Here is a 22,014-nt window from a genome sequence, read left to right on the forward strand (position 1 = left end):
TGTTTCCACAGACAAAGCAGAAGAAGATAAACCAAGTTCTGTGTTTGCTTTTGATGAGGACGATGATGATGATGATGATGATGATGATGATGATGATGATGATGATGATCTGGAATATCTGCCACCTCCCCCACCGGACTTACTGGAGGAACCTTCAGATGATGTGGAGAATTTCCCTGAACCTCCAGCTCACCCAGTGAACCACACAGTAAACAGAGATCAATACTTAAGACAGAGAGAGCTATTAGAGCTGAAACGTCTCTGCAAACACATCCACCCTGATGTGAGGAAAGAGCTGGAAAAAGATTTCTACAATGATGAGGACACTGAAGCAGTAGGAGACAGTTCAAGAGGTAGCATACCAGTTTGAACACACTGGCAGCAATTCAAACGGAAGCCCGGATCGCGAATATTTGGAGTGGGATGAGATTCTGAGAGGTGAAGTGCAGTCCATGCGCTGGATGTTTGAGAACAAACCTTTGGACTCCATTAAGAATGACTCGGATAATGAAGAGGATAGCAAAAAGATCATTCAGCAGGAAATCATCGCTGGAGGTGACGTTAGGAACACAGCTATGATGTTCGAGATGCAGCCCATGGATACACTGGGACTGCAACATGATTCAACTAAACAGAACTATCTAGTAAATGAAGTGGGGAAAAGAGATGTTCGTGCGGCCGCTTGGTTGTTCGAGACAAAGCCGATGGATTCGCTAAATAAAATTCACACTGATGATGAGCAAACCAAAGAAGTCATCTTCACACAAGAAGCCACTGAAGGGGATGTGAAGTCTGTGAGGTATATGTTTGAAAACCAAGAAATGGATTCTTTGGGAGACACGGAAACCATGGATGAGAAGCAACTGCTGAGCCTGAAGTCTGTACTAGAGGAGATCAAGTCAGAAGTGAAGAAAGTCATATGGATGTTTGAGACGCAATGCATGTGTGTTATGAGGGAACACACCGGTGAAATGGTTCTGATTACTTCTGTCCGTCGAGAGGAGACGGAGAAAGGGGATGTCAAAACATCAAGATGGCTCTTCGAAACGCAGCCTTTGGATGACATTGACATTGAACTTTCTCAGGTCAGGCTCATCTCCAGTATATCCATGGAAGACAACCAGCTGGACGGTGTGAAAAGGGGAAGGTGGCTGTTTGAGACCAAGAGACTTGACTCCATAACCGCCCAGTGGGAGAGAATGCAACAGCGGCAGAAAGAAGAAATTATTGGGGCAGATGTACGAAAACACTGCATGGTGTTCGAGACGCAGCCTATGGACACGCTTAAAGATGATGCCAACTCCAGACCTGTCACCACAGAACAGATTATTGGAGGTAATGTTCGCTCTGTGAGACACTTATTTGAAAATGCTCCACCGGATGAACTCAAAGAGCTTCCTGAGGTGGGAAAACTAAATAAAAAGGCAGTGTTTGAAGAAGGAAAAGGTGATGTGAGACACCAGAAATGGGTGTTTGAGAATAAACCGCTGGAGAAAATCAAAGATGAGGATGATGAGGTAAACCGACTTAAGAAAACCATAGCGTCTGATGAAGAAAGAGGTGATGTGAGACATCAAAGATGGCTGTTTGAAAACCAACATTTGGAAGACATTCAAGAGGAAAAGAGGCAGTTCATAAAAACAATTGATTCTGAACAAATAGATCGAAGTTACAAGGGTGATGTCCTCAGAAATTGTTGGGTGTTTGAGACGCAACCGATGGATACGTTGAAGGACGATTCCAATGCCAGGCCATTAAGTGCAGAGGAAATTATTGGAGGTGACGTTCAATCTGCCAGACACTTTTTTGAGACTGCTCCAAAAGATGAGATGAAAGAGCTTGCAGAGGTGGGGAAACTCAAAAGAATGATGACATCTGAGGAGAAGGGAGATGTTAGACACCAGAAGTGGCGGTTTGAGAGCCAGCCGCTGGAGCAGATCAGAGAGGAGAAAAAGGAAATAACAAGAACTGTGAATCTTGAGGATATCGAAAATGTGGACGTAAGCAATTACAAGCAAATCTTTGAAACATATGATTTAAGCCAATATGACGAAAGTCAGAAGATTCAAGTTGAGGGTGTAACCACTGGCTCTGTGAGATCAAATAAAGATTTATTTGAGTCTATGCCATTGTACGCTTTGCAAGACAGTTCCGGGCATTACCACGAAGTCAGAACCGTACGGCGGGAAGAAATCGTCAAAGGAGATGTCAGAAGCTGCCAGTGGATGTTTGAAACTCGCCCAATTGACCAATTCGACGAGAGCATCACTAAATTCCAAATCATAAAGGGCATAACCCAACAAGAGGTCGAATCTGGAGATGTCAAGACAGCAAAATGGCTTTTTGAAACCCAGCCTCTCGATGCCATTAAGTATTTTAGCAATATTGAAGACGAGGAGTGTGTTACTAGGGAAACAGCAGAAATAGTGAAAGGTGATGTTAAAACCTGTAAGTGGCTTTTTGAGACCAAACCTATAGACATGCTTTATGAAAGGGAAGAGTTTAAGAGTACAAAAGATTCTGATGAAATTCAAAAAGGGGATGTAAAAACATGCACTTGGCTTTTTGAAACTCAAACCCTTGATGCCATACAGGATAACTCTGAGACAGTGTTGCAAACTCGCACTGTGAAACAAGAGGACATTCATGGAAAAAATGTCCGCATGGCGCGTTTCCTGTTTGAGACAGAAAACCTGGAGAACATTGCTGGAGAAGAGCAGGAAGCTTTTAAGAGTGTGACTGAGATAGACATACAATCCGGGGACGTGTCTCGGATGAAATACATATTCGAGACCCAATCTTCTGACATGATGAGCTCAACCTCTGAGGATGTCATGAGACAGCTGAGGAGTGCTCAGGCTGAGGATATTCAGAAAGGAAATGTTGGAAACTGCAAATGGCTATTTGAAAACCAGCCCATAGATGCAATCTCAGAGACCCCCAGCGAGCTGAAAGGAGCTCGAACAGTCCAAGATGTTCAGGGAGGTGATGTTGATAAAGGCAGATTCATTTTTGAGACCTACTCGTTAGATGAGATTCAAGACACGTCCTCTGAGGCTGAAATGAGAAGGCTGCAGAAAGTCATTAGAGAGGATGAGGAGAAAGGAGATGTAAAAACTTACGCCATGATGTTTGAAACTCAGCCTCTCTATGCCATCCAAGACAAAGAAGGCCATTATCATGAAGTGACCACACTTACAAAAGAAGAAATACAAAGAGGTGATGTAGTAGGAGCCCGCTGGCTGTTTGAAACAAAGCCTCTGGACTCAATTAAAGAGACAGATGAAGTCTACCTCTTAAAAGCTGTTACAGAGGAAGATATCCACAAAGGTGATGTCAGCTCAGCGAGATGGAGGTTTGAAACCCAGCCCCTTGATAAGATTGCAGAAGATGCCAAAATATCAATCAAAACTGTTGAGGACATTCAGGGAGGAGATGTTAAGACAAACAAGCAGCGTTTTGAATCTGATGCAATGTCTCAAAAGTTGGTACGTACTGTCAGCATGAGTGAGATTCACAAAGGGGATGTTAGGACAGCAAAATGGATGTTTGAAACTCACACAATAGACCAGATACATGCTGAAAAGTCAGAAGATGAGATGAACACTGTTGTTATGGAGGAACAGCTGAAGGGGGATGTTAAACAGTCTGTGTGGCTATTTGAAAAGAATCCTCTTGATCATATTAATGACAGTGATGAAAGTAAACAGGTAACTTGTGAAGTCATCCCCAAAGCAGATGTAAAAACCACAACGTGGCTTTTTGAAACAACGCCGTTCACTGAATTTAATGAGAGCAACTTAGAGAAGCCAGAAGTCATTGGTAAAAGTGTCAAAGCCACCCTCGATGAACTGTACACCCAGAGAATGGTAGACTCCAAAGGCATCATCATAGAGGCAGATGAAATTGGAGACATTCGCATGGCTAAGTACAACCTCATGAATAAAGAAGCTCCCCAAATCCAAAGAGAAGACATCATTAAAGGAGATCTGCAAAGCATCATGATTAACCTCCTCGACAGACAGGAGAAAACAGAGAAGAAAATCATTATAAATGCAGAGGAGAGGGGAGACATCAGCGGCACCGTGCAACAGCTGCTCCAAGAGCACAGTGGCACTTCTGTAGAGAAAGAGGAGATAATAAGAGGTGACATTCAGGAAGCCATAAACAACCTGCTGAAAGAGGAGAGCACTGGCAAACGGGGCATTCTCATTCAAGAAGACGAAAAGGGGGATATTCGTATGACCATCTACTCTTTATTCAATTCTCATGAGGAATCAAACACTCAGAAAGAAAATATAGTCAGAGGTAATGTGAAAGGCTGCCTAGAGAGACTTTGCAATCCAGACACAGAGGAGATTGCGAGAATTAAAGTGGATGAAGCAGAAAGGGGAAAGGTGAGCTTTTATTCTACGTGTATTGAGTCTGGTGCGCTCGATTACCTCAAAAAGCTGCAGGTAGAGCCAGATGAGGCCGACCCAGATAAAATTGAAAAAGAGGAAATCATTGGTGGTGATATTAAAGAAATGAAACTCAGCCTGACACGTAATCAAGCTCAAATCGGTCGTCTGGTGGACAGGGAAGATATAGTCCCGGGCGATGTGCATAACACAGTTAAGGTTTTCATGACCGAGCCTCCAGTCTCATTTGAACATTTACAGAGAGAAGAGATTGTGAGAGGAGACCTGCAAGCAGTGATGAATTCACTGACACAGTCTGTAAACCAGGCCGTTGTTTTGGAGAAAGAAGTTGTCGTTCGAGCTGATTTACCTACAACACTGAGGTCTCTAGAGGAGGCCCAGAATCAGCCCAGAGACGTGGAAAAGCCGGAAATCATTCCTGGTAACATCAAAGGAGCACTGAAATCACTCAAAGACTCAGCTTCCACCAAGGTGGAAATTGTCATAGAAGATTTAGTGCCAGGTGACATCAAAGGTACGTTGAAATCGCTGGAGGAGGCCAAATATGCAGTGAAAGAAGTGGAGAAGGAGATGATTGTAAAGGGTGACATTCACACGGCAATACAGAGTCTACAAGAAGCGTCAAATGAGAGAAAGGTTTACCAGCAGGAGATTGGTGTCCAGGGAGATGTGAAAGGCAAGATTCAACTCTTACTCGAGCCTCCTCCATCTCCCAGAATGCAACGCAGGGCAAGCACAGAGGGAGATGTGAAGTTTTCCATAAAATCACTCTATGACACCCAAGAGCAAGTGCAATCAGAGAAAGAAGAGGTGATAAAAGGAGATGTTAAGGGCACAATAAAATCTTTAATGGAAACAGCACGGAGAGCGAGCCCAACAATTCCCAGAAGGGAGCCGATAAGAAAGGTCAAAGTTCCCGTCAAGACCTCATCTCCGTCAGTGAAAGACATCCCGGCAGAGAGTCCTACCCCTGTGGTCAAAAACCTTGATGTGAGCAGTGAATCACAGAGGAGCACTCACAAGCAATCAACGCAAAACAGATACGCATCTCAAGAGAGTACTACAATTACCGGCCACACCACAACATGCAACCAGGAGACAAAGACCACAGTGTTGGAGCACAAAACAATTGTACAAACACACGGTGTCAAAACATTAAAGACTGACTTCCGCAACCTCAAAAAAAGTGGCTGTAAGGGTTTAATCAGGCTGGAGAAAAGAAAACAGAAGGAAATGTATATGCCACCTCCTCCTTCTGACCCCGAACCCCCACTACCTCCCCCTCCATCACCCCCTCCGGATTATGATAGCATCTTATTTCCCACTCCTCCTCCTAGCATCAGGGGTGATCATGATCTTCCTCCTCCACCCACTCCCCCTCCTCCTTGCGATCCAGCCAAGACAGAACTTGACCATTTACCTCCTCCACCAACCCCACCACCTCCTCCTCTTGTTCCAGCCACAGCTGAGCTAGACCTCCTCCCTCCCCCTCCCACAGAGCAGGAGCTAGACCTCCTTCCACTGCCCAGCATAACACCATCCAAACCTACTAAAATGACTGTCAAACCCATCAAAGCGCCAATGTTGTGCAAAGTACCCAAACTTGAGCCAGCAATTTCATTCGAGAAAATGGATGGGCAGGCTGCGCAAGAGACCAGGTGTAGAAAAAATGTCACCACATCATCGGTCAGTTGCACCGTGTTATCCTCTGAAATTCAGTCTGCTTTTACAAAACAGCCACCGGAGTCTCCACGGCCTCCCAAGAAAGTTTTCGCCCCCTTGACACTCACCCCGCCCGCCTCTCCTCCTCCACCGTGCAAATCCCCAGTAAGCAAATTCAAAACCCCATTAATACAAGCCGAACAGAAGTACAGACAGCAGAGGGAGGAAAGCTGCACGCCACCACCGCCGCACACCCCGGCCTTTGAAATCCGTATGCACGAGTCAGTCAGCGCAGCCCTTGAAATGCTTTCTTCAGAGAGCACGGGCACGGTGCAATCAGAGGCAAGCATATCATTTGATTTCACTCAAGAGAGAGCTCAAAAGAGTGTGACCAAATCCGAATCAGCCGCAGACTCATATGATTCATCCAAGCACACAGCTCTCTCAAACGCTCCCCCAAGCAAGGCTTTGATCGCTGCTGCAAATGAGAAATCTCCTCCAGAATCTCCTGTTATTTCCTCAGTTAAACAGGGCATTATCTCTAATCAGTCATCTCAGGGCTCTTCAGGTCAGCAGCAGACCACCTCCACTTCAACTAAAAAGAAAAAGAAGCGATCCATGACAACTAATATACAGCAGGTGACGAGGACGGTTATTAAAAACACAACACAAGAAGAAATAAAGGCCTCTGTCAAAACAGACGAACCTCAGAGTGTCTCTAAAAGTGTATCCGAGACTGCTGGAAAAGATGTGAGCAGCATATCTTTATCTGAGTACAAAACAAAAGAGGAAAGCTCTCCAAAGAAAAATCAAGAAAAAAACTCCCCTGATCGATCCAAACCAAACAAAGAGAGTCAAATTAAGGATGCTGAGCAGAAGCCACAAAAGGTCGACAGTCAAAAGGCAAAGAAAGTTAGCAAAAGCATTAAACTGGAGAGCAAGGAGAAAACCACAGCGGAGCCGGATAATGTTCAAGTGAAAGAAAGCATTGAAAGAAGCCCCACTGAAACAGAGGGTAAAGTAGAGAAAGAGGCCAAAGTGAAACCTGTAGAGGAGCCCCCTGCCACTCCAAAAAAGAAAAGGAGGAGCAAGAATAAGAAAGACAGAGAGACAGCTCAAGGCAACAATGCCGCATCCCTCTCGCCCACAGAGGCCACGCCTGCTGAGCCTAAGTGGCCAGTCCTGACATCTGATAAAAAACAAGAGGAAATCACTGTTGAGCAAGCACAGCACTCCATTCAAACGGGGGACACAGAGGTTTACAAGGAGGTCATCAAAACTGAAAGTACAGTCCAACAGCAGAGTTTCCATGAGGAGGGCCTGACTGTGAAATTTCAAAAGCAGGCCGGTGGAAGCCAGCAGATTTATGAGGAATCAAAAGATGAAAGCAGAAATGTTCCAATAAAAATGACAGGGAAATCTGCACAAAAGGAGCCTGCTGAGTCCTCGGCTGAGAGTAGCAGCACATCTCTAAGTCAAGCCTGAAGCGCTGAAGATGTTGTCTCGTATCTCAGAGTTACAGGGGGTTGCAGGAAAAATAGACTCTAAGTCTGTGAAGACGTTGCTCAATGAGATGCCCGCCTGGCTTCTGGGGCCAGAGGAGAAGAGTGATTTGGAAGGGGCAGCGGCCGAACACAGTGAACAGAACCTCAAAGAAATCCTCGCCCATGTTAAAAACCTTGTTCAAGCTAAGCTAATGCACTTTGACGGCACTATTGAAAAGCATGAATGTGAGGCCACCTCTGAAAAATTAGTTTCTAGTGGAGCCACACAAAGGATTTCAAAGATTGCCATTGGTTCTACAAAGTGTAAGACGCAGAAGGTGGTCAAAGAGGAGACAAAGACAACACGCAAGAGCCGAAAGCAACAAATGAGCAGCATTACAACTCTCGACCCCAGAGCTCCATCCCCATTGTTACGGATGCGCTCTCCCTCGCCCACGTTCATCACTATCGAGTCTACGAAGAGAACTGATTCGCCAAAGAGAGCAACACCCTCGCCTTCCCCAATGCCTCCGACGCCTCCGCCACGCAGGTCTGAGACGCCGAGCTCTCGCTTAAGCAGGGCCTCTCCTTCACCCTCATCGAGCCGGGCAGATAGTCTGACACGGCTCAGAAATGCCACAGCTACGCTCTCCCGCGGAGCTTCGCCCGATCCGGTCCCTCATGTGATTGCGGTCACTGGAAAGAAGTCAGAAATCGTGGAATCTCCTGCCACATTCCATCGGCAGATCAAAATCGATTCTAAATCTGCTGAAGAGAAAAGGGTCAAAAAGACTTTTGAAACAGCAATGGTGACCGCTGAAGTGATTAATGCAAATGTAGGTGGAGATGCTGTTAATATTCTTGAGCGTTTAGGCCCCAACACAGTGAAAGAGAAGGATATTTTCTCTAAGGTGGACCTATTTGGACTAGCCAAAACAATAGAGACGTCAGAGGAGAAAGTTGGTATTAGAAAAGACCCAGTTGACACAACAGAGAAGCCTGGCAGGGAAACTGAGGACCTGGAGCTTGATACAGAAAAGAAAGCAAGACAACAAGAGGATATTCCTGCTTTCAACATCAAGGATATTAAAAATGTTTTTGAAATGAGTGAGCAAAGTTCCCCCATCAAAGCGCTACAAAACAAACAGGAGGAACAGGAGTCAAGAGTGAGTGAAATTGCATCTGAAGGTTCAAAGCCTGAGCTTCCTCCAGAGAGGGAACAATGCTCCCAGCTGAGCTCCCCTCCGCCCGTGCGCAAAGATGTGAAAGTAGACGAGTCTGTCAATCCAACAGGCTTTTCGGAGACAAAAGCAGTCACTGAACATTATTCTTCTGTTGACGAGTTTGGCACTAAAATTATCGGATCAAGAAGCACCACGACGGTTTCCAAGCACACTCAAAGTGTTACGACGCAACGGGCGCCTTTTTCCTATGCTGATGCTGTGAAGAAAAAGACGTCAGAGGTGAAGGTGTCACCTGAGGCCTCTGCAGAGGAACTGATGAAGAACTTCCAGAAAACATGGGCAGAAAGTGAGAGTGTGTTCAAAAGCTTAGGTGTCACAGGTGAGAGAGCCATGCCACCGGCTAGTGCATCAAACAGAGACTGCTGTGTCGGTTAAATATGCCTGCAGTGCATGATGGGAATGAAATCACCACAAAACATCTGAAGTACATTGCCGTGTTAGTCTGAATGTTTTTAACTTTCGCGTTTTCCCAGTTGATAAATCCACATTTAGATGAGTAGACGTGTGTGTGAATGCGACAGTCATAACATAATGTGACTCGCTGCAGTTATTTGCATGTTAAAATTTAACTTGTTTAATTTGTATATTTTATTTTTGCATGTTTACTTTTTTGAACACAACACAAAAATTTGTTTGTACTACCTGACACACATTGCTATTTTTTAAATACCACATAAATTTGTTTATACTTACCTGGCATATATAACTAAAATAGGTGTCCTTTATTTATTATTATTTATCTTTTTTATTTTTATTTTATTATTTTGGAATACCACACATAAATTTGTTCATACTATCTGACACATATATCTAAAATATGCATGTTTTATTTATTTTGTTCATTGTTTATTTTATTTTTTTTACACCACACATACATTTGCTCATACTACTTGACACATATCACTGAAATAGGTTTCCTGAGAAATCACAGAGTCTGGGGAGCAGCCTACACTTTTTTTAGCCAATCAGAAATGCTCTCTGCCTACTCTTGCTTAAAGCACCTTCAAAAAATCAAAACAGACAATTTATCAGCTTAGAATTTCAAAAATCTCAATAACACTGAGTGCTTTCTCCATAATTGCCATTCATCTCTGTCTCATTAGCATTTGAGAGTGCTGCAAAAATCAAATGTGCTTTAAAAGCGAAATGTTATAGGGATTGATACAGAACACCAAACAAAGGGAAACAAAGTCTGATTTGTGTTTCTTTGTGTGTGGCTGTTTCCTTCTTTTTATAGACTGTCTGTGAGTTTGCATAATTATTGCATTCCCCAAAATAACTCAAACAAATTATAACCCATTTCTTATTCAGACTTCCATACACTTGACCGGGTAAAACATAAAATGGTTGGGTTAAAAACAGCCTAAATGGCAACCTACGGTTGCATATTGAACTGAACTAACCAAGCAAGGTGGGTTACCTAAAAACATTGTGAAAATTTAATTTAATAAAATGACTCATTAAAGAACCCCCCCCCCCCATATCTGTGTTAAAGATGTCAAGTGTCGCTTTATTTCCAGATTTGAGAGGTATTAATGCAGTAATGTACTGTTGTGTGTCTGAACACGTCTTTTACTAATGCTCTTGTTGAAAAAACTTGCAGATAACCTTACATTGCAGTAGTGGATATTGTCTGTGTTCCCCAGATGGAGTTTGGTCTTTGGTGCTGCATGGGAATATTGGTTGTGCACTGAACACTGAACTGAGTAAAATTTGAATATCTCTTGCTATCTTGCCAGATTCGAGTACCAAAGTCCGAGATGTGTGCAGTGTGCAAGAAGAGGGTTTACCCCATGGAAGGCCTGATAGCAGACAAAAAGAAGTTCCATAAATCCTGTTTTTTCTGTGAGCACTGCAAAAACAAGTTGAGGTAAGTCATAAAATATTGTTCACATTTTAACCGGTACCAGTACCAGTATCGGTACCTGAAATTCGATGCCGGTAGCCAACGGCACCTTTTTTCTGTACTTTACTAAAAAAACAAGTCCAAACCTCTCAATTTCAATTTTTTTTTATTTATTTAGAAATTTTACAAACTAGACAAAATAAAGAAATAAAAAAAAAAAAAAAAAAATGTGTGTGCTGTAGTATGCATGAGATCACATCACAGCAGTAAATTCAAATGTCATTAAAGATTGTTTATTTCGTCATTAAAGATCGTTAAAAAAATCCTATAGATCTACCCTAGCAACAGAACATCCTAGCAACCACTTAGAAACACCCTGAAAACCAATCACAACACCCTAGCATAGCTGTGACGAGTTTCTAGTGTTTACAAGGTAGCATAAACAGACAATTTAATATATTTAACATCAGTGTTGGGGAAAGTTACTTTTAAAAGTAATGCATTACAATATTGCATTACTCCCTAAAAAAGTAACTAATTGCATTACTTAGTTACTTTTTATGAAAAGTAATGCATTACATTACTTTTGCGTTACTTTTTCTCACCTGGACTGGGCTTGTTTTTTTAATAATAACAAAAAAAGTTCTATTTTTGGCAAATGTAAAGGCCCTTTCACACCAAGAGTGAAATTAATAAGCCTAGAGAGAAAGGAAACACAAATTCACGCCTGTACAGTAGAGGGCGCAGCTCAAACCTTTCACCTGTGCTGCTATTTTGGATTGAAGATGAATGGGATACAGGAGAAGGAAGTTCAACACTCTTATTTCTAAATCTAATGTAAAGTAATTTTTGCTTATTAGTATGGTTGAATTAGATCACTGAAGGTCAGCAGCAAAGACGTTGACTAATAAAGTGAGATTAAATACATAAAGTATATCTGTGTAATTAATATAGTTAATTATTACAGGTTTGCATAAAATTCTGAGATTGCATTTCACTGTTTTTATTCATTTTGAGGAATACTAAATGTTTTCGTGCAAGTGAGATGAGTAAATGCATGTTCACATTTTGGGCCCTATTTTAATGATCTAAGCACATGGTCTAAAGCGCACGACGCAAGTGCACTTAGAGAGTGTCTGAATCCACTTTTGCTAGTTTAACGATGGGAAAAATGGTCGGCGCATGGTCTAAAAGGGTTGTCCCTATTCTCTTAATGAGTCATGGGTGTGTCATGGGCGTAACGTGCAATAAACCAATCAGAGTCTCATCTCCCATTCCCTTTAAAAGCCAGCTGCACTCACGCCATGGCGAATTCGCTATGAACATGGATGGATTTGCAAGCGGAAAAACTGAACGCTTCTCTAGCGAGGAGACGGATCTACGGGACAAGCTGGATTCCACCAAAGCATTTTTATCCTTATGCACACAATAATAATCTTTTACATTGTAATCCTTTTATTTTTAATATTTGGCATGTTTGTGTACTGCTGCGCGTCCCTGTGTGTGTAATAAGCAAAGTGTACGCACGCCTATAGGCGCATATTACCAACGCGCTCTTTAAATAACAAAAAAAAATATCGCGGCATTGACTTTAGAGCAGGTTTCATTTGGTCAATGGTGCAGTCTATTTCAGTTGCCTCAAAATAGCAACACGCTAACAATGCACCTGAACACACCACGTTTTCAGACCAGCACGCCCATGGGTGAACAGATGGGTGCTAGTGCATTTGCTATTTAAACATCGTGGTGCTGGATGTGAAAATGATAACTGCGTCGGGCTGAAACTAGCAAAAAACACTTGCGTCTCTTCTGGCGCTGCATTGCGCCGGGTGTATGACAGGGCCTTTAGTCTAAAAAAAACGTCTCGGTTACGTATGTAACCCTCGTTCCCTGAAGGAGGGAACGGAGACGTACGTCAGTAGTGACCGACGAATTGGGATATCGCTAGAGAGCCCTATCAGCTTCGAGTGAACTACAACAGGCCAATGGAGTTGGCGTGCGATATTTGCATAATGCGCACCGCCCCCGCCAGGTGGTATAAATAGGGGAGCAGATGCAATCGCACTCTGTTTTTCGCTGAGGAGACAATCTAGTCCGCACTACAGCGAGGGTACAGCAACTGTGGCGACGGGACGTACGTCTCCGTTCCCTCCTTCAGGGAACGAGGGTTACATACGTAACCGAGACGTTCCCTTTCAGTCGGTCACGTTCGACGTACGTCAGTAGTGACCGACGAATTGGGATCCCAAATAAAGCGCCACAGTATGAACCCCTTCCAGTGCCCAGCGCAAGCTCTAGCCACCCGGCGCACCAGTGGGACGGGGAAGGGGGCGAGCTTACGCCGAGAGAGTCTACTGCTGTTCCGATATACCCACTAAGTAAACTAGACTACACTGGGGAAGCGAACCCGTAGGGGACGCTGCGGAGACCACTACCCACCCGCAGGGGAGGAATTTACGTGGAGAGTACACATATGGACTGGCCGTGGGCAGTACGCATATGGAGTCCCTGGGATGGCTCCACCTGGGTAGGGGGAGACTCATCTGACAGGTGACAGCAGAGCTGGCTCTGCTAGGGAAAGACACGGGCTCGCCGTAGGGAGTTGACCGTGGACAAATACACACATGGGACCGCTCACGTGGAGGGGTCACGACATGTGGAACCCAGCCAAACGTCAACGTCGGTGACGGAGGTTTGGCCTGGCATCAGACACTCCGCAATGTCCGAGCCGAAGGGGGAGGCGGAGGAACTCGACAGGGCTCGCCAAGCGGGGAACTCGACTGGAGTAAAAAGGATGCACGTATCCGGCCCAGGGGGCGGGAGTGGCATTGCAAGCCGACACTAGAACGGGCTCTTCGCGTCTACCGGCTGGTGGAAGCGAGTACACGGGAAGATACCGGTTCTACACGAAGGCTATAGAATCTAGCGAACGTGTTAGGTGTCGCCCAGCCCGCAGCTCTACAGATATCTGTCAGCGAGGCGCCGTGCGCCAGCGCCCAGGAAGAGGCCACTCCTCTGGTGGAGTGGGCTCTCAACCTGAACGGGCAAGGCACGCCCTGGGACTCGTACGCCAGGGCGATGGCGTCCACTATCCAGTGGGCCATCCTCTGCTTGGAGACAGCCTTTCCCTTCTGCTGGCCTCCGTAACAGACAAAGAGCTGATCTGAGGTCCTGAAGCTTCGCGTTCTGTCCACGTACAGGCGCAGCGCGCGGACGGGACAGAGCAAAGCTAGGGCTGGGTCTGCCTCCTCCGAAGGCAGCGCTTGCAGGTTCACTACCTGATCTCGAAAGGGAGTGGTAGGAACCTTGGGCACATATCCAGGCCGGGGTCTCAGGATAACGTGAGAGTCACCGGGCCCGAATTCCAGGCACGATTCGTCAACCGAAAATGCGTGCAGGTCCCCTACCCTCTTGAGCGAGGCCAATGCAACCAGGAGGACGGTCTTTAGGGACAGTACTTTTAACTCGACTGATTGCAAAGGCTCGAAGGGACGACCCCGGAGAGATGTAAGAACCAGGGTCAGATCCCAAGAGGGTACAGAGGGGGGCTGGGGAGGATTCAGTCTCCTCGCCCCCCTCAAGAACCTGACGATCAGATCGTGCTTCCCTAGCGATTTACCATCAACTGCATAGTGATGTGCGGCGATAGCGGCAACATACACCTTGAGGGTGGAGGGAGACAGCCTTCGCTCCAGGCCCTCTTGCAGAAAGGAAAGCACGGTTCTGACCGAACATGATCGGGGGTCCTCTCGCTCTGGTTGAGAGGAACACCATTCGACGAATAGGTTCCACTTCAGCGCATAGAGGTTCCTCGTAGAAGGAGCTCTAGCGGAAGTGATGGTGTCTGCGACCGCTTGCGGGAGATCACTCAGAACCTCCGCGTCCCGTCCAGGGACCACACATGGAGTTTCCACAGGTCGGGACGCGGGTGCCAGAGGGTGCCCCGTCTCTGAGTCAGGAGGTCCTTCCTCAGAGGAATGGGCCAGGGAGGTGCTGTCGCGAGGAGCGTGAGGTCCGAGAACCAGGTCCGAGTGGGCCAATATGGAGCCACTAACAAGACCTGCTCCTCGTCCTCCCTGACTTTGCACAGGAGCTGTGCGAGAAGGCTCACTGGGGGAAACGCATATTTGCGTAGGCCCTGGGGCCAGCTGATTGCCAGGGCATCCGTGCCGAGCGTGCCGCCGGTCAGGGAATAGAACAACTGGCAGTGGGCAGTCTCCGGGGAGGCGAACAGATCTATCTGTGCCTCGCCGAAGCGCTGCCAGATCAGCTGGACCACCTGGGGATGGAGCCGCCATTCGCCCGGAAGCGGAGGCTGCCGTGAGAGCTCGTCGGCTGCACGGTTGAGCACGCCTGGGACGTGAATGGCACGAAGCGACCTCAGATGCTTCTGACTCCATAGCAAGAGATGGCGGGCGAGTTGCGACATACGGCGGGAGCGTAGACCACCCTGATGGTTGATGTACGCAACGGCCGCAGTGCTGTCCGAGCGGACCAGTACGTGCTTGTCTGACAACAGCTCCTGGAAGCGGCCCAGTGCAAGACGTACTGCTAGCAACTCGAGGCAATTGATATGCCAATGCAGTTGGGGCCCCGTCCACAGACCCGACGCTGCATGCCAGTTGTACGTGGCCCCCCACCCTGTGGCAGAGGCATCTGTGTGGACCACAGCATGCCTGGACACTTGTTCGAGGGGAACTCCAGCCCGCAGGAACGAAGGGTCCGACCACTTGGTGAGGGTGCGACGGCAGTTCGGTGTCACGGGAACACGGAACGTACCGCGCTGCCACGCCCATCTCGGGATCCGGCCGCGGAGCCAGTGTTGAAGCGGCCTCATATGAAGCAATCCGAGCGGCGTGACTGCGGCTGCGGATGCCATATGCCCCAGGAGCCTCTGAAAGAGTTTCAGTGGGGCCGCTGTCCTGCGCTTGAGCGTACTCAGGCAGGTCAACACTGACTGGACGCGCTCCTCGGTGAGGCGCGCAGTCCGGGCGACCGAATCCAGTTCCATACCGAGATAAGAGATCCTCTGCCCGGGGGAGAGTTTGCTCTTGTCCCAGTTGACCCGAAGACCCAACCGACTGAGGTGAGCTAACACCATGTCCCTGTGTTCGCACAACTGCTCCCGCGAGCTGGCCAGGATGAGCCAGTCGTCGAGGTAGTTGAGGATGCGAACGCCCTGTTCCTTGAGCGGAACAATGGCCGCCTCCGCAACCTTCGTGAAGACGCGGGGCGACAGGGCCAGCCCGAAGGGTAGGACTTTGTACTGATATGCCCGACCCTCGAACGCAAACCGTAGGAAGGGTCTGTGACGAGGCAGAATCGAGACATGAAAGTACGCGTCCTTCAGGTCGATCGCTGCAAACCAATCCTGGGGACGGACGCATTCGAAAATGCGCTTCTGCGTAAGCATCTTGAACGGCAGCCTGTGAAGGGACCGGTTCAGGACACGCAGATCCAGGATTGGCCGTAACCCACCGCCCTTCTTTGGTACAATGAAGTAGGGGCTGTAGAACCCTGACTTCATATCGGCTGGAGGGACCGGCTCGATTGCATCCTTCGCCAGGAGGACAGCAATCTCCGCCCGGAGAACAGGTGCATTGTCCAGGGACACCTGAGTGTAGTGGACACCCCTGAAGACCGGGGGACGCCGGGCGAACTGAATCGCATAGCCGAGTCTGATAGTGCGAATGAGCCAGCGGGACGGGCTGGGGAGCGCTATCCAGGCTTCCAGACACCGAGCCAGCGGGACCAAAGGCACCACAGACGCACCGGGGGTGGGGCAGCGAAGCAGAGTGCTGGAACCCGACTCGGACGGCGCAGCGGCCCGAAGTGGGGTCAGACTCTGCGAGGTGACAGTGTGAATGGGAGACGGCTGGGGGGCGGCCTCGACCATCACACTGGGACCTGCTGGCGAAGTGAGAGTGGGCTGCGAGTGGCAAGGCGGAGCCTCGCGCGCTGACAGCCACAGTCTCTTGTGACCTGGAGGATTGGGAAACTGCTCTTTTTGTGATGAAGTGGGTACCGCTGGACTCCGGAGAGCCAGCGGCGGGACAGACAATTTCACAAATTCCCCCCGGCCCTCCTCCGGGGGTGGGAGAGACGATGGAGTCCTCTCCCGAAGAGCAGGAACCTTCCCCTCCAGGTCGCCCGTCTCAGGGTCGCGTCTTCCTCGACCTCTTGCCACCTGGCTTGGCCTGAGCGGGCTGGGCGCCGCGTCCGCGACCGGCACCCTGCTGTTTGGCTGGTGTAGGCTGCTGCTTTGCCAACTTAGCAGGGGCGGAGGACGACGCAGGCGGGCGCCCTCGGCGACGAGCGGGCTGAGGCTGTGCTGCCGGCGGCGGGGTGGAGGCAGCAGCGGACCGCCGGGGCAGGACGTGTTTGATAGCCTCAGCCTGCTTCTGGGCGGCAGAGAACTGCTGGGCGAAGCTCTCTACCGCGTCGCCGAAAAGGCCGACCTGTGATATGGGGGAGTCCAGGAACCGATATTTGTCGGTATCCCTCATATCAGCAAGGGTCAGCCAAAGGTGGCGTTGCTGGACCACAAGCGTGGCCATCGCCTGACCAACAGAACGTGCCGTCACCTTAGTCGCCCGGAGGGCGAGGTCCGTGGCGGCACGCAGCTCCCCAAGCAGCTGCTGGTCAAGACCTCCCTGGGGCATTTCCATCAACGCTTTTGCCTGATGAACTTGCAAAAGGGCCATGGCATGCAAGGCAGAGGCAGCCTGTCCGCAGGCTCTGTAAGCTTTCTCTGTCAAGCCTGACGAGAATTTACAGGCCCGGGATGGGAGACGCGGCTCACCGCGCCAGCCAGAGGCCGTTGGACACAGTTGCATCGCAACAGACCTCTCGACTGGGGGAATCCGCGTATATCCCCTAGCCTCCCCGCCATCCAGGTTGGTGAAGGCGGACGAGGGACCAGGTCTCGCACGAACGCTATAGGGCGTCCGCCAGGACCTGGTCACCTCATCATGCACCTCCGGGAAGAATGGCATCGGGGCGGGGCGCTGGGGACCAGCGCGGGCCGCCCCGAGGTACCAATCGTCGAGCCGAGAAGGTTCGGGACACGGTGGAGGGTTCCAGACGAGCCCGACCTTCTCGGCAGCCCGGGAAAGCATAGCCGTCAACTCAGGATCAGGCTCGGACAACGCTACGGTCCCGGAGGGAGGTAACGCAGCCGAGTCTTCATCTCCCGAGGACTCTGGCTCACCTTCCGATGCCGCGATCGACATGCAGTCATCCGCCGGTGCTCCGAAAGAAACGGCTGGTCGCTCCGTAGAGGGACCAGCACGCTCAATCGGTAACACCACCGGTTGCAGTGAGGTAGAGGGGACAGGGGCCCGCGGAGCGGAGCTCGGCGGGGAAGCCCTGACCGTGATCCTCAGATCACCCTGCCTACACGCCGGCGCACCGTCACCCCGGCCGAAGCCAGAGAAAACGGCGGCACGGGGCATAGGGGAGGGGACCCCCGCTCCCTGAGAACCAAGGAACGAGAGTCTCGATCTCAACACTGCAATAGTCATGTTCCCACAGTGAGAACATGAACTATCCACAAAAGCTGCTTCAGCGTGCTGAACGCCCAGGCACGTGATGCAGCGATTGTGGCCGTCAGCGGGGACCAATGAACGACCGCATCCAGTAACGCACAGACGAAATGACATCTTGAAAAAGACGCAGGGTTCGTCTGTGAAGCTCTTTTAGGAGGGGAAAAATTCAGCTCTCTTGTGCTGAAGCACACAGGGAGTGTCACGATGTGTTCGGGTACACCACTCCCCGAACACAACGGAGGAACCGGCCCAAATCGCAACAGACCACAATGCTGGGAAATGGAAATTGAATGCTGTAAAAACAGCAGTTGAGAGCTTTAAGCTCAGGCTCCTCGGAAGCTCGCGACCTCGCTGGAGTGCCGTTGCACCAACACAAGAAAAGAAATTTTCCTTTTTTTTGGCTTGAAGAATTCACTGAAGTCTGAAAGCTGGAAACACACTAGATGGCTCCGAAGCGAAAGACAGAGTGCGATTGCATCTGCTCCCCTATTTATACCACCTGGCGGGGGCGGTGCGCATTATGCAAATATCGCACGCCAACTCCATTGGCCTGTTGTAGTTCACTCGAAGCTGATAGGGCTCTCTAGCGATATCCCAATTCGTCGGTCACTACTGACGTACGTCGAACGTGACCGACTGAAAGGGAACTACAATTAGCATCATGTTTACACAGCGCACACAACATCTCTGCACTTTTTTTCTCTCAAGAGAGTCAATAAATGTGAAAAAGTAACTTGTGTTACTTGTTTAAAAAAGTAGCTTAGATATTTTGTTGTAAATTGAAAAAGTAATGCGTTACTTTACTAGTTACTTGAAAAAGTAATTACGTAACTCAAGTTATAATGAGTTACCCCCAACACTGCTTAACATTAAGATAAATATTCTAATACTTCTAACAATGTAAGTATCCCAACATAATTAATTCTAAAATGATATTTTTGCATAAATTGCTGTTATTTGTAACTATAAGATAAAGTATCCTGCATAAAACCACTCATATGGAAAGCTTACAGTGCAGTTCTCATTTACAAACTGTGCAAATGCAGACAGCTCAATATATTTTCTGTGACTTATGAATTATGAATCTCTGTTTTCTGACAGCCTTGGAAACTTTGTTTCTCTCCATGGACATTTATACTGCCAGACACATTATAAACAACTCTTCAAGTCTAAAGGGAATTTCGAGGATGGATTTGGTCAAGGATTGCAGAGGGAATTACTGGGCGGTCGGGATGCAGGGAATACAAACCATGAAGGATCGGATTGGAGATATTCACTTTCACAAAGTAGCATGTGCTCACTGTCAGACGCGTTTGAAAAAGAAGCAAATAAACCCGATCAAAGCCCTAACAAAATTTCTGTAGTGTGGCCTCCACAAGCAGCCTCTCTGAAAAAGACTTTCTCTTTGGATCAGGATGTGAAATTAGTGAAACCCGTTTGGCCCCCAAAGAGCGAGACTTCAAAGTCTCCTAAGCACCAGCGTCGGAAAGCATCTCAGAGGACTACACTTTAGGAGGAGTGCAACAAGGCCTTGGGGGCGGCGGTGAAAGAGGAACATTGAGAGCGAGAGAGACATCTCATCTATCAGCAACACACAAAGCATGTCACAACAGCAGTGAAGTATTGTGGGAACTTTAGAAACACGAGGACACATCACGATGATGAAGAGCTTCGAATGCAGGGTGAAAATCTCGCCGTTGGACGGGCGAGGAAAGGTGGAGAGAGAGACAGTGGAGGTGAAAAGGTAACAGGAAGTTGATAAGGATTGTGGGAAATGACAAATATGCTGTGTGTATACTGTATAAAGTAGACGCAGGTTCAGAGGGTTTGTGTGTAATGTTGAAAGAAAGAACTATAAGAAAGTGAAATATGAAGATAACATGGAAACCAATCTAAAATATAAATCAAAAATATGTCCAGGTCATGTTATTATGGAAGCTTGTTTCCGCCACTAAATTAAAAAAATAAAAAAGGTAATTGCGACTTTTTATCTCACAATTCTGACTTTTTTTTCTCGTAACTGTGAGTTTATATCTTGCAATTCTGACTTTATATCACACAATTTTGAATTTATATCACGCAATTCTGACTATAACTCACAATTCTGAATTTATAACACAATTCTGACTTTATAACACACAATTTTGACTTTATAGCTCGCAATTCTGACTATAACTCGCAATTCTGACTTTATATCACACAATTCTGACTTTATAACTCGCAATTGTGAGATTATATCTTGCAATTCTGAGAAAAAAGTCAGAATTGTGAGATAAAAAGTCGCAATTACCTTTTTTATTTCATGGCAGAAACAAGCTTCCATACATTATACCCCATAATCAAAAGGAAAAAATGGTGAAATAATACTTTGCATAAAGAAAATAAAGCCTGTTTTTTATGACAGTTAAGATTTTTTTTAATTGTGACACTATTTTTAAGTGAAACAATTACCTCCCTATTTTCAATAAATAAATAAATAAATAATCCTATTGTCATTGCTGTAATGTGAAAAAAAAAAAAAAAAAATATATATATATATATAATAACATAAAAAGATATAGTTTTTTAAAGTTTTTATATATTATGGTATTTGTTGTGGTCTTTTATTCTGATTTAAATCTAAAATATAATTTTATTATAGTAATATATATTTTATTTTATTTTATTGGATTGTTTAATAATCATTAAAATAACATTACGCAAATGATCTTATTGCTTCTAAAAATAGGCTTTATTTATTTTTTATGCAGAATAAAATTTCTGTGTTTTGTAATTTATTTATTTATTTCAGTTGAGATGTGACCTGGCCATTATTTCATGATTCACACTTGTGCAGTTGTGGGGAATTGTTGGGAAGTCCATTAAAATCCGAGATTCGTAATGCAGCAACTTGACAATTTCAGTTATTTCAGTGTTCAAAGTTTAGTTTTAATATGATATTCAATTATCAGGTGCCAAATATGAGGGTCAGCTCTAAATCTTCTGTATTTCTGTACATTTTACCAGTTCAAAAATGGTGCAAAACCTTTCAGTTCTATTTAAGAATTATAAAATGATATAAAATTGGTCTCTGCTTTTCTTTAGTAGAAATAGATTTTCTACAATACATTTATTCATGTCCATGGAGAGAAGACAATTTATCAGTAAATTGAACTCTTTCGATTTGCATCCCTATATTTTTGTATGCTTTATAAGATTATACTGTATCCTGATGATTCTTTCCACATTTCAACCTTTTTTTTCTTTTTCTTTTTTTTTTTTTTTTTACTTCTTCCTGTGCAGCACCTGGAGTGCTGTGTGGGAGGAAGATGAACAAAACACACATTTGTAAATCTCTTGTCTTGTTTATAGTAGAAGTGTATGTCCTTCTCTCTCTAAACAGAAAATATTTTGTGAGGAAAATGATCTTTTTAGCGTTGTCTTCTATGATTTGTACTGGACAATCCCTGATCGTTAAATTGAGTCGGGCTGGTTCACAAAGAGGTCTTGCTAATTTAATAATGGAATTACAATAAAGACATCTTGATGTCACTTGTTTATGCATTCAGGTTCATTTTTTCATTTTAAATGTAAACGAAATTTCTGACATTTACTCACCCTCATGTGGTTGAAAGGGGTGGTTGATTATCATTTCACTTTTTTAACTTTAGTTAGTGTGTAATGTTGCTGTTTGAGCATAAACAACATCTGCAAAGTTACAACGCTCAAAGTTCAATGTGAAGGGAGATTTTTTTTTTAACAGAAATCCCTTTAAATGGCTGGTAGGGACTACAACGAGCTTCTTCCCGGGTTAGTGACATCACTAGCCCT

At 46.4% G+C, this 22,014-nt stretch overlaps 2 protein-coding genes across 4 annotated transcripts in view; both read left to right on the top strand.

The window, feature by feature from the left end:
* LOC127518467 (xin actin-binding repeat-containing protein 2-like) overlaps nt 1-21,735 on the top strand; it is a 108,738-nt gene extending 87,003 nt beyond the window's left edge. The window contains exons 1-3 of one of the 3 annotated variants that reach the window (XM_051905161.1): nt 7,444-9,130; nt 10,551-10,681; nt 19,306-19,453. In XM_051905161.1, coding sequence (XP_051761121.1) covers nt 7,579-9,130; nt 10,551-10,642 — 1,644 coding nt within the window. In that variant the 5' untranslated portion in view covers nt 7,444-7,578 and the 3' untranslated portion in view covers nt 10,643-10,681; nt 19,306-19,453. Of the gene's footprint in view, nt 1-7,443; nt 9,131-10,550; nt 10,682-11,944; nt 12,513-19,305 lie in introns of those variants that run through there. The other 2 variants (XM_051905162.1, XM_051905163.1) reach the window with 2 other exon arrangements.
* xirp2b (xin actin binding repeat containing 2b) lies at nt 238-7,568 on the top strand. Its single transcript, XM_051905141.1, has one exon. It carries the CDS (start codon nt 453-455, stop codon nt 7,566-7,568), a length of 7,116 nt encoding a protein of 2,371 aa, XP_051761101.1. The 5' UTR covers nt 238-452.
* Nucleotides 21,736-22,014: the final 279 nt, after the last annotated feature.

Source organism: Ctenopharyngodon idella, chromosome 9, assembly GCF_019924925.1.
Source record: "Ctenopharyngodon idella isolate HZGC_01 chromosome 9, HZGC01, whole genome shotgun sequence".
NCBI classification, from domain to species: domain Eukaryota; kingdom Metazoa; phylum Chordata; class Actinopteri; order Cypriniformes; family Xenocyprididae; genus Ctenopharyngodon; species Ctenopharyngodon idella.